This window comes from Chroicocephalus ridibundus, unplaced genomic scaffold (genome assembly GCF_963924245.1).
Source record: "Chroicocephalus ridibundus unplaced genomic scaffold, bChrRid1.1 SCAFFOLD_832, whole genome shotgun sequence".
NCBI lineage: Eukaryota > Metazoa > Chordata > Aves > Charadriiformes > Laridae > Chroicocephalus > Chroicocephalus ridibundus.
In genome coordinates, this window is record NW_026961419.1 from 143 (window position 1) to 12667 (window position 12525).

Genomic DNA, 12525 nt, shown 5'->3' on the forward strand with positions numbered 1-12525 from the left:
ACCGGCTCCTTCGCTGACACCGGATCCCCCCCGGGGCCTTCCCAGCCTCCCCCGGGACCTCCCCACGACGCCGCCTCCGAACCCAAAGCCGGTACCGGCCCGGGCGGCGCGGCCTTTCCGCCGGGCATCAAGCTGGGCCGTGAGTGCTGACCGCCCCCCCCCGCCCCGGGGCCGTTCCTCCCGCTCTGACCCCCCCCCCCCCCCCGCCTCCCCCCTTTCCACCCCCCTCCGGCGCTCCGATCCCCCTCCCCGCCCTTCCCCCATTCCCGTTTACTCCCCCGATTCCCCCTCCTCGTTCCGGTTGCCCCCCCCGGTGCCCTCTGACCCCCCCCCGGTGGGGGATTTTGGGGTTGGCGGGTGGGATTTTGGGGGCTGTCGGGGGGGTTGGGGGCTCAGGAGGGGGGTTTGGGGGCTCGAGGGAGAGTTTTGGGGGTTGAGAGAAGGGTTTCGGGGCTCACGAGGGGAATTTTGGGCCGAAGAGTGGGTTTTGGGGGGCTGAGGGGTGGGGGTTTTGGGGGGGGGCTGAAGGGCAGGTTTCTGGGGGGCAGAAAGCGGGGTTTTGGGGAGCAAAGGGCGCGGGGTTTTGTGCCAAAAGGTGAGGTTTCGGGGCCGAGGAGTGCGGCTTTGGGGCTGTAATGTCCCTAATGGAGCTGGGGGGGGGGCGGGGCTGGGGGTCTTGGGGGGTGTTTTGGGGGTCCCCGTTTCACCTTTCCCCCCCCCCTTCCCCCCCCCAGGTTTTGGGGGACCCCGACGCGGGAGCAGATCCGGGAGATGAACCCCAACTACCCGGAGTTCAAGTTCCCGCGGATCAAGGCGCATCCCTGGGCCAAGGTGGGGGTTCGAGGCGGGGGGGGGTGGGTTTGGGGCATCGTCCCCCCCTCCCTTGATGGGGGGAGGTGGCGGGGGGGGGGGGTTTGTCCCGCAGGTGTTCGGGGCGCGGACGCCCCCCGAGGCGGTGGCGCCGCGGGGGCAGCTGCTGGGGGTTTGGGGGGGTCTGGGATGGGATTTGGGGGGGTCTGGAGAGGGTTTAGGGGGCATTTAGGGGGCTTGGGGGGGTCTGGAGGGGGTTGGGGGGGGTCCACCCCCGCTGCCCAGCGGCCGTGACCTGCCCCCCCTCTTCAGCTTCAGCCCCGCCGGTGGGGGGGGGGTCTGGCATGGGATTTAGGGGGCTGGAAGAGGATTTTGGGGGGGATTTAGGGGGCTGGAGGGGGCTTGGGGGGGCATTTAGGGGTCTGGGATGAGATTTGGGGCGTCTGGAGGGGGTTTGGGGGGGATTTAGGGGGCTGGAAGGGGATTTTGGGGGGAATTTAGGGGGCTTGGGGGGGCTTTAGGGGGCTGGAAGGCATTTGGGGGGGGGTTGGAGGCCCTGGGGGGGGGGTGTATGAGGGGGAGGGTCTGTGGGCGTGGGGGGGGGTCTGTCCCCCCCCCCCCCCCCCAGCCAAGGGGCGCAGCCAGGTCCCACCGGGGGAGGGTCCCAGCCCCATCGCCAGCCCCTCCTGAGGGGCCCCCCCCCCCCCAACAACCCCCCCACACCTGGGGGGGGGCGGGCAGACACCCCCCACCCCCACCCAGGACTCCACGACCAGCCCAGGGTGGGGGGAGGGGGGAAGGGGGGGCCCGAACCTCATTTTAAGGCTGGTTTTAACGCCCCCCCCCGGGTGTCTGGGGGGCTTTTTATCTCCCCCCCCCCCTTGTAAATACCCCCCCCTTTTATCAATCTTTGTAAATAGACTAAACCCGGGGGCGTGATATTTTTTGTTATCGCCCCCCCCACCAATGTCGGGGGGGGGAGCAGGGGCCCCCCCAAAACCGCGGTGACACCCCCCCCCCCGTGTCCCCCCCCTGCAGGGTCCCGGCTCTGTACAGCCCCCGCCACAATAAATTATTGGCATGAAAAGGGGGGGGGCTGCTGTGGTTAATGGGGGGGGTTGTGTGTTTTTGGGGGGGGGGGGGGGCCCACCGGTGTGATTTGGGGGTGTCTGACCCCCCCCCAGGGGGGTGTTGGGGGCAGTTGGGGGGGGGGGGGAGGGGGGCGGGTTTTGGGGTGAATTTTTGGGGGTGTTTCCCCCTCCCCCGGGGCTGGATATTCGGGGTAACCGCCCCCCCCCCCGTAGCTTGGGGGGGGGGCTGATTTTTGGGGGTGACTCCCCCCGGGCTTAATTTTTGGGGCGGTTTTCCCCCGATTTGGGTTTGCCCCCCCCCCCCCCCCAAATCCCATCCAAACCCCAGCAGCGACCTTGGGGGGGGTCAAACTTTATTTCCCACGGGGGGGGGAGGGGTGATGTCCGTGTGTCGTGTGTCCCCCCCCCCCCCCCTCAGGCGAAGGCGTCGGCGCGGAGCGTCAGTGCCCCCCCCCCCGCCCCCCTCCAGCGCCGCCCGGCAAAGGGCCAACGGCTCCGGCACCGTCACGGTGTCACCGGGGCCACCAGCGACGCCACCGGGGCCACCAGGGCCGACACCGGGGCCACCAGGGCCACCGGTCAGCGCGGGGACACCATCCCCGGCCCCCCCCCCACGTCCCGCGGTGACACCAGTGACACCAGTAAGAGCGGTAACGCCGGTACCGCCGGTGCCAGGAGGGACGCGGGTGACACTGGCGCCAGCAGAGACTCCGGTGATGCCAGGAACGGCAGGAGCAGCGGTGACGGTGGTGACACCAGTGACACCAGTACCAGCAATGACACCAGTAACGCGGGTACCAGTGGTGACACCGGTGACACCAGTAATGCCACTGACACCGGGGACACCAGTAACGCCAGCACCAGCAGGGACACCAGTAACACCGGTGCCGGCGGTGACACCAGGGCCACCAGTACCAGCCGCAACACCAGTAACGCGGGTACCAGTAGTGACACCAGTGACACCAGTAACGCCACTGACACCAGGGACTCCAGTGCCACCGGTAACACCGGTACCAGCAGGGACACCAGTAATGCCAGCGAGACCAGTAATACCAGTGACACCAGGGGCTCCGGTGACACCAGTAACACCAGTGACGCCGGCGGTGACACCAGGGCCACCAGTACCAGCAATGACACCAGTAACCGGAGCAATACCAGGGACACTGGTGACACCAGTAACACCAGTGACACCGGTGCCGGCGTTGACACCAGGGCCAGCAGTACCAGCAATGACACCAGTAACGCAGGCACCAGCGGTGACACTGGTAACGCCACTGACACCAGTAACGCCAGCACCAGTAGGGACAGCAGGGACTCCAGTGCCACCGGTAACACCGGTGCCGGCGGTGACACCAGGGCCAGCAGTACCAGCCACAACACCGGTGACACCGGTAACGCCACTGACACCAGTAACACCGGCGGCACCGGTGCCGGCAGTGACACCAGGGCCAGCAGTACCAGCAATGACACCAGTAACCGGAGCGACACCAGGGACACTGGTGACACCAGTAACACCAGTGACACCGGCAGCACCGGTGCCGGCGTTGACACCAGGGCCAGCAGTACCAGCAATGACACCAGTAACCGGAGCGCCCCCAGGGACCCCGGTGCCTCCAGCGTCGCGGTGCTGCCACGCGGCCGCTGCGCCCCCCCGCTCCCCCTCCGTCGCCCGTCCTTGCCGGGGGGCCGCCCTCTGCCCGCGGTGGCCGCCTGGTTGTCCCCACCACGGACCCCCCCCGCCCCAACGGTGGCGGTGGCGTCGCCGGTGCCGGCTCGGGGCCCCCCCGTCCCCGAAGGTTTGGGCGCGGTGGCCGCAGGCCGAGGGGGCCGGCGAGGCGGGGGGCGGCGGCGGGGGGGCGGGCGTGCAGGCGGCGGTGCTGGCGGAGGTTGGAGGACTGGGCGAAGCGCTTGCGGCAGACGGGGCACTGGTAGGGCCGCTCCCCGCTGTGGGTGAACTGGTGCCGCAGGAGGTTGGCGCCGGAGGCGAAGGTTTTGCCGCAGACGCTGCACTGGAAGGGCCTCTCCCCCGTGTGCGTCCGCAGGTGGTTGCGGACGTGCACCAGCTTCTTGAACCCCCGCCCGCAGGTGGGGCAGCGGTGACGCCGCTCGGGGCACCGGGGACCGGCCGCCGCGCTGCCATCGCCGCCGGTGCCGCCCCGGTTGGTCAGCGGCGGCGGGGCCCCGCTCTTGCCGGCGTGGGTGCGGCGGTGGTAGAGGAACTTGGTCATGTTGAGGAAGGTTTTGCCGCAGGCGCAGCGGTGCCGCGGCTCGGCCGGGTGGCTCTTGCGGTGGGCGGCCAGCGCCGGTTGGGTGACGAAGCCGCGGCCGCAGGTGACGCAGAGGTAGAGGGTCTCGCCGCGGTGCTGCCGGCGGTGCCGGTCCAACGCCGCCGCTTTCTTAAAGGTTTTGGGGCAAAGGGGGCAGGGGTGGGTGCCCCCCTCGTGCGTCCGGCGGTGGGCGCGTAACCAGCTGGCGCTGCCGAAGCCGCGCCGGCACTCGGGGCAGGGAAACGCGGCGGCGGCGTGAACCTCCCGCTTGTGGCGTCGCAGCTCTTCGGCCGAGCCGTAGCCGCGCTCGCACTCCCCGCAGCGAAATTCCGGGGGCGACTCCGACTCCGACGGCGGGGCCGACTCCGGCGGGGAGCGCGGCGGGGTGGGGGGGTCGGGTTCAGCGTCCGGCTTTTCCTTCTCGGTGGCGGCGAAATGGTCGCCCTGGTGTTCCAGCAGCTCCTCGGGGGTGGGGAAGAGGCGGCCGCACTCGGAGCACTCGTAAGGCTGGGGGGGGGGCGGGGGGGTGGAATTTTGGGGGTAAAAACGGTGGGTTCGGCCGTGCTGGAGGCAAAGGGCCCGGGAAGGGAAAAGCGCCCGGCACTCGCCGCACTGGTACCGTACCGGTGGCCCCGTCCCCCCCCAGCGCCGGTGCTGGGTTTGGTGGGCGAGGAGCTGGGCGGGGGAGGGGAGGAGGCGGCCGCAGTCCGGACACTGGTACTGGGGGGGCTGCGGGGGGGGCGTTGGGGGGGGGCCGTGGCTGCGCTGGTGCAGCAGAACCTCCCCCAGGCTGTCGTAGAGGCCCCCGCACTCGGAGCACATGTACTGGGGGGGCAGCAGCAGCGAGGGCAGGTCCTGCGCCATCCCTGGGGGGGGGCAGAGGGGGAAGGGGGGTTAGTTGGGGGGCTCTGCCCCACTGGGAGGGGGGGGGAGTGGGGGGGATGGTGCTGCGGGGCGGAGGAATACGAGGAGGGGCCCCGCCGTGGGGCAGAGGGACGCGGGAGGGGGGGCCCCGCCGTGGGGCAGAGGGGCCTGAGATGGCAGGGGGGGGGATGGTGCTGTGGGGCAGAGGAATACGGGGGGGGGGCTGCTGTGGGATGTAGGGGCGCAGCGGGACCCCCGCCGTGGGGCAGAGGGGGCCGAGATGGGGTGGGAGGACCCTGCTGTGGGGCACAGGGAGCCTGGGGGCCACCCCTATGGGGCTGTGGGGCCCAGTGTAAGGCACAGGTACCCTGCTGGGGGGCTGTGGGGCCCAGTATAAAGTACAGGGGCCCCTCTGTGGGGCAGGAGGACCCCGCTATGGGGCTGAGGGGCCGGGTTTAGGGCTGGAGAATCCCGCCATGGGCAAAGGGAGGTGGTTTAGGGCCGGAGGAGCCTGCTGTGGGGCAGAAGTGGCCCGCTATAGGGCAGAAGGGGCCGGTACAGGACTGAAGGACCCCGCTATGGGGCAGAGAGTCTCGGTATAGGGCTGTGTGACCCCGCTATAGGGCAGGCGGACCCGCTATGGGGCAGAGGGACGTGTTAGAGGCCTGGGGACCCCGCTATGGGGCAGAAGGACCCTGCTATAGGGCACAGGGCCCCGCTATGGGGCAGAAGGACCCTGCTATGGGGCAGAAGGAGCCGCTACGGGGCACAGGACCCTGCTATAGGGCACAGGGCCCCGCTATGGGGCAGAAGGACCCTGCTATGGGGCAGAAGGAGCCGCTACGGGGCACAGGACCCTGCTATAGGGCACAGGGCCCCGCTATGGGGCAGAAGGACCCTGCTATGGGGCAGAAGGAGCCGCTACGGGGCACAGGGCCCCGCTATGGGGCAGAAGGACCCTGCTATAGGGCACAGGGCCCCGCTATGGGGCAGAAGGAGCCGCTACGGGGCACAGGGCCCCGCTATGGGGCAGAAGGAGCCGCTATGGGCCCGGCGCAGCCCCGGGACTCACCGCAGCCTCCGCTCGGTTCCGCCGCCGTCTCCTCCCGGCGCCCACCCCCCTTCCAAGGCGCGCCCTCATTGGCCCGCGCTCAGCCGGCCAATCAGCGTCCGCGGCACTGCCGGGGGGGCGGGGCTCTCTGGCTATGGCCCCGCCCCCTAACAGCCCCGTCCCCTGGGTGGGCGGGGGCGGCCAGGCCACGCCCACTCCGTTTTCCCCCGCGCATGCGTGTGGGGGGGCGCGCGCCGGGCGGGCGTGGCCTTGAGGAGGGGGCGCGCCGGCCCCGCCCCCACACGTGGGTCACGTGGCCGGCGGCCGGGCGTCCGCGTGCCGCCGGCGGCGCGTGCGCGGCGGGGCGCTGTTTACCGGCGGGCGGCCGCCAACCCGCGTGCGCCGTGGGCGGGGCCGGGCGGGCGGCGGGGCCAATGAGGTCGCGCGGCGGGAGGGGAGCGGAGCCAATCAGGGGGGCGTGGCCCGGCGGGCGGGCCAATGCGCTTGCGCCTTGAGGGAAGGGGCGGGGCCTGGCGGGGGCGGCGCATGCGCAGAGGCATCGAAGGTGCCAGAAGGACCCGGGCGGCGGCACCGGTAGGAGCTTGGGGGGGGTTTTGGGGCACCGGGAGGGGGGAACTGAGGTAAAAACCCTCCCGGAGGGGCTGGAGAGGGGGGTCGTGGGGCGTAGGGGGCAGCAGGGAGGGGGGGGACTGAGGTAAATCCCCCCCCGGAGAGGGGTTGTGGGGCGGGGAGGGGATTTGGGGGGCTCCGGGGCGGTTGGGAGTTGGGGGGGGGGGTGGAGCGGGGGAAAGGGGTGTGGGGGGTTGTGGGGCGGTGGGGGTCGCTGTGGGGCGCCATAGGTGTAGGCCGCGGGGCGGCGTGGGTCACTGGGGTGCCGTGGGTCGCGCTGTGGGGCAGCGTGTGGGTCGCCCCGGGGGGGAAGTGACGTCACGGCATCGCCCTCCGTGACACCCCCCCCACCCCCCCCCCCCATCTCTTCCAGGCCCGGACGCTCGTCATCTCCCCCCTTTAATTACTACCGCCGGCTTAATTACACCCGCCGCTAATTACCGCCTACGTTAATTTCGCCCCCCCACTTCCCCCTCCCCTATTAATTAACACCCCCCACCCCGTTAATTACCCACCCCCCCCAGCCGTGGAGTCCCTCCGCGCCTTCTCCCAGCTCCACTCCCCCCGGGGGGAGGGGGGGGGAAGGGACGCCCCCCCCGCCCCTCCCCCCCCTCCCCCCGCGGGCCGCCCCGCCCCTCCCCCCCCGCCGTGGGAAGAAGAGGACTGCCTGGACTATTATGGGATGTTGCCCCTCCATCGCCTCTTCGAGGTGGTGGGGGCCCAGCTGACCCCCCGCGAGGTGGCCCGACTGGCCGGGCTGCTGGAGGAAGCCCACCCCCACCCCCCCCACCCTTTGGACCCCTCGCTCTGGGGGGGGGGAGGGGACGACGAGGAGGAGGAGGAGGAGGAGGAAGGGCAGGGACAGGGGGGCGTCCCCTCCCCCCGTCTGCGGGAGTTCTGGCGGCGGCGGCGGCGGCGCCGGGGGGGTGGGGGGGAAGCGGCGGCGGCGGCGGCGGCGGGGGGGGGTCGCTGGCGGCCGCGGGACGGGCGGGAGCTGCTGCTGGAGCTGGAGCGCCGGGGGCTCTGCGACGAGGGCAACTTCGGGCACCTGCTGCGGCTCCTGCGCGCCGTCGCCCGCCACGACCTGCTGCGCTGCGTCAGCCTCAAGCGCCCGCGCCCCGGTAAGGCCGCCCCCCCCCCTCGCCCCCCCCTTCCCCGCCGGCCAGAACGGGGCAAGAAAGTGATTTCTTGGGGTTTTTGATTTTTTCGTTGTTGTTGTTTTTTTGGGGGTGTGTGTGTGTGTGCGTGTGTTTAGTTTCGCCGGAAAGAGGCAGCTGTGGCGCCCCACAACCCCCGCGGGAACGCTGGGAGACAGGTAGGTGCTGTGGGGCGCGCCGTGGGGCCGGGGAGGTGGGGGGGGGGGGGGCTGCCGTGGGTCGCCATAAGGTAGGGGGGGTGCCATGGGATGTGCCGTGGGTTGCCATAAGGTGGGGGGGGTGCTATAGGGTGTGCTGTGGGGCGGGGGGGGTCGCCGTGGGTCGCCATAGGGTAGGGGGGGTCGCCGGGGGTCGCCATAGGGTAGGGGGAGTCGCCGTGGGTCGCCATAGGGTAGGGGGGGTCGCCATGGGTCGCCATAAGGAAGGGGGGGTGCCATGGGTCGCCATAAAGTAGGGGGGCTGCCATGGGGCGCGCTGTGGGGCAGGGGGGAGGGCTGCCAGGGGTCACCATAAGATAGGGGGCTGCCATAGGTCGTCATAAGGTAGGGGGGGGCCGCTGTGGGTCGCCATAAGGTAGGGTGGGTGCCATGGGGTGCGCCGTGGGGCGGGGGGGTCGCCATAAGGTAGGGAGGGTGCCGTGGGTCACCATAAAGTACAGGGGCTGCCGTGGGGTGGGGTGGGGGTGCTATGGGTCGCCATAAAGTAGGGGGGTGCCATGGGGTGCGCCGTGGGGCAGGGGGGAGGGCTGCCATGGGTCAGCATAAGATGGGGGGGTGCCATGGGGTGCGCTGTGGGGCAGGGGAGAGGGCTGCCAGGGGTCACTGTAAGGTAGGGGTGGTGCCATGGGGTGTGCCGTGGGGCAGGGGGGAGGGCTGCCAGGGGTCACCATAAGATGGGCGGGTGCCGTGGGTCACCATAAAGTAGGGGGGTTGCCATGGGGTGCGCCGTGGGGCAGGGGGGGCTGCCATGGGTCACTGTGGGGGGCTACGGGTTATCAAAAAGGGTTGTATAGTGTGCTGTGGGCCACCATGGGGCGGGGGGGGTGCTTTGAGGCTGCTGTGGGTCGCCGTGGGGCAGGGTAGGGTGCTGTGGGTCGCCGTGGGGCGGGGGGGGCACCATGGGTCACTGTGGGAGATTTTTGGGTCATCAAAAGTGGTTGTGGAGCGTGATGTGGGTTGCTGTGGGGCAGGGTGGGTTGCTGTGGGGTGGGGGGGGGCACTATGGGGCACAGTGCGGTGCTCCTGGGGATTTCGGGCAGCCATGGGGGTCGCCATGGGGCAGAGCAGGTCACCACAGGGGATTTTGGGTCCTGGTAGGGGTTGCTGTGGGTCTCCGTGGGGCAGCGTAGGTCGCGGTGGGGGATTTTGGGTCGCCATGGGGATCGCTGTGGGGTGCCCTGGGTGGTTGTGGGGCGCACTATGGGTCACTATGGGGCAGCGTGGGTTGTTTCAGGGGACTGTGGGGCACCGTGAGTTGTTGTGCATTGCTGTAGGTCACCATGGGGCACGCCATGGGGCGCCAGGGGTGGTTGTGGGTCGCCATGGGGCACCGTGGGGTACGCTGTGGGTTGTTGTGGGGCACCATGGGTCACCGTGAGGCATGCTGTGGGGCAGCCATGGGGCACCGTGGGTGGTTGTGGGGCACCGTGGGTTGCCCCGGGGTGCACTGTGGGGCAGGGTGGGTGCTTGTGGGTCACGCCGTGGGTCGCTGAGCGTTTCCCCGTTGCAGGCTCCAGCCCGGGCAAGCGGAAGCGCAGCAGCCGGAGCCGGACGCGGCCCCCCCTCCCCCACAGCGCCCCACCCCCCGCCGACCCCCCCGCTGACCCCCCCGCCAAGGTCACCTGCGGTAGGTGCCCCTCCCCCACCCCCCTTTGGGGCCAGTACGGGACTGGGGGCACTGGGAGCGGCGTCCCAGTACGGGACTGGGGACGCTGGGAGCACTGGGAGAGGCGTCCCAGTACGGGACTGGGGGCACTGGGAGCGCTGGGAGCGGCATCCCAGTACGGGACTGGGGGCGCTGGGAGCACTGGGAGAGGCGTCCCGGTAGGGGACTGGGGGCACTGGGAGCACTGGGAGAGGCGTCCCGGTAGGGGACTGGGGGCACTGGGAGCACTGGGAGAGGCGTCCCGGTACGGGACTGGGGGCACTGGGAGCACTGGGAGAGGCGTCCCGGTACGGGACTGGGGGCACTGGGAGCACTGGGAGAGGCGTCCCAGTACGGGACTGGGAGCACTGGGAGAGGCGTCCCAGTACGGGACTGGGGGCGCTGGGAGAGGCGTCCCGGTAGGGGACTGGGGGCACTGGGAGAGGCGTCCCAGTACGGGACTGGGAGCACTGGGAGAGGTGTCCCACTACGGGACTGGGGGCGCTGGGAGAGGCGTCCCGGTAGGGGACTGGGGGCGCTGGGAGAGGCGTCCCGGTAGGGGACTGGGGGCACTGGGAGAGGCGTCCCAGTACGGGACTGGGGGCACTGGGAGAGGCGTCCCGGTAGGGGACTGGGGGCACTGGGAGCACTGGGAGAGGCGTCCCGGTACGGGACTGGGGCACTGGGAGAGGCGTCCCGGTACGGGACTGGGGGAACTGGGAGCGGTGGGAGAGCCAGCCTTAGTCAGGAACTGGGAGAGCTGGGCCCTCAGCCCAGTTCAGGAACTGGCCATACTGGGAGAACTGGGGCTGTTGGCCCAGTACAAGCAACGTAAGGTCTACTGGGGGATCCGGGTCCATGGTCCCAGCCCCAGTACTGGGGATACTGGGAGAACTGGGACAGTGGGGTCTATATAAGGGCTCCCGGGAGGGTCTGAGCTACTTCTCCCAGTCCTGATACTGGGGATACTGGGAGAACTGGGACAGTGGGGTCTATACAGGGGCTGCTGGGGGGGTCTGAGCCCCTTATCTTGGCCCCGGTACTGGGGATACTGGGAGAACTGGGACAGTGGGGTCTATACAGGGGCTCCTGGGGGGGTCTGAGCCCCTTATCTCAGCCCCGGTACTGGGGATACTGGGAGAACTGGGACAGTGGGGTCTATATAAGGGCTGCTGGGGGGGTCTGAGCTACTTCTCCCAGCCCTGATACTGGGAGAACTGGGACAGCGGGGTCTATGTAAGAGCTACTGGGGGGGTCTGAGCTCCTTATCTCAGCCCCGGTACTGGGGATACTGGGAGAACTGGGACAGTGGGGTCTATATAAGGGCTACTGGGGGGGTCCGAGCTACTTCTCCCAGCCCTGATACTGGGAGAACTGGGACAGCGGGGTCTATGTAAGAGCTTACTGGGGGGGTCTGAGCTCCTTATCTCAGCCCCGGTACTGGGGATACTGGGAGAACTGGGACAGTGGGGTCTATATAAGGGCTACTGGGGGGGTCCGAGCTACTTCTCCAGCCCTGATACTGGGAGAACTGGAACAGCGGGGTCTATGTAAGAGCTACTGGGGGGGTCTGAGCTCCTTATCTCAGTCCTGGCACTGGTGATACTGGGAGAACTGGGACAGTGGGGTCTATATAAGGGCTACTGGGGGGGTCTGAGCTACTTCTCCCAGCTCTGATACTGGGAGAACTGGGACAGCGGGGTCTATGTAAGAGCTGTTGGGGGGGTCTGAGCTCCTTATCTCAGTCCTGGCACTGGTGATACTGGGAGAACTGGGACAGCGGGGTCTATACAGGGGCTCCTGGGGGGGTCTGAGCCCCTTATCTCAGCCCTGGTACTGGGGATACTGGGAGAACTGGGACAGCGGGGTCTATGTAAGAGCTACTGGGGGGTCTGAGCTCCTTATCTCAGTCCTGGCACTGGTGATACTGGGAGAACTGGGACAGCGGGGTCTATACAGGGGCTCCCGGGGGGTGTGGGCCCTGCGTCCCAGCCCCGGTACTGGGCATACTGGTGCCACCGGTGCCGCTGACCCCCCCCCCCCCCCGCCGTTTCCTCCCTGCTCTCCCCCCAGACATCCGGCTGCGGGTGCGGGCCGAGCTGTGCGAGCACGACGCCGTGTTGCGCCGCAGCGTGGCCTCCAGCCGCCCCCGGGGCCCCTGGCGCCAGCTGGACGTTTTCGGCCAAGCCAGCGGAGTCCTCAAATCCCGGGATCTGGGTTCCATCCTCTGCGACATCAAGTTCTCGGAGCTTTCCTACCTGGAGGCCTTTTGGGGGGACTACCTGAGCGGGGCCCTGCTGCGGGCGCTGGAGGGCGTCTTCCTGACGGAGGGGCTGCGGCGCGCCGTGGGGCGGCAGGAGGTGCGGCTGCTCGTCAGCGTCGACCAGGACGACTACGAGGAGGGCAGGAGGCGGCTGCTGGGGGCGGCCGGGGGCCGGGGGGGGGAGGACTGAGGGACAACCCCCCCCAATCGTCTCACCCCCCCCCCAACACACACACCCCCCTTCTAATGGGGGGCCGGGAACGAGGGACCCAGCCCCTCCCCCACCTTGTAACGGGGGGGAGTGAGGGACCCCCCCACACACCTTTATAACGGGGGGGGAGTGAGGGACCCCCCCACACCCTTATAACAGGGGGGGGGAGTGGGGACCCCCCCACATACCCTTATAATGGGGGAGGGGAGTGAGGGACCCCCCCACACACCCTTATAATGGGGGGGGGGAGTGAGGGACCCCCCCACACACACCCTTATAACGGGGGGGAGTGAGGGACCCCCCCACACCACCCCTTAT

General features: G+C 69.6%; 2 protein-coding genes across 2 annotated transcripts; one reads left to right on the forward strand and one right to left on the reverse strand.

Moving 5' to 3' along the window:
* Positions 1-2377: 2377 nt before the first annotated feature.
* On the reverse strand, positions 2378-6149 carry LOC134509405 (zinc finger protein 229-like). The gene is made up of 3 exons (XM_063321919.1): positions 6105-6149; positions 4793-5034; positions 2378-4675 (listed from the first exon to the last, which is right to left on the reverse strand). Exons 2-3 carry the CDS (start codon positions 5030-5032, stop codon positions 2414-2416), a joined length of 2502 nt encoding a protein of 833 aa, XP_063177989.1. The 5' UTR covers positions 5033-5034; positions 6105-6149; the 3' UTR covers positions 2378-2413.
* A 1003-nt stretch (positions 6150-7152) lies between these two features.
* On the forward strand, positions 7153-12479 carry LOC134509404 (DNA-binding death effector domain-containing protein 2-like; the record flags this gene model as incomplete). The annotated part of the gene is made up of 4 exons (XM_063321918.1): positions 7153-7834; positions 7969-8028; positions 9599-9715; positions 11807-12479. Coding segments are annotated over 4 exons (1239 nt in total), but the record flags the coding sequence as incomplete, so codon positions are not given.
* Between the last annotated feature and the right edge of the window lie 46 nt (positions 12480-12525).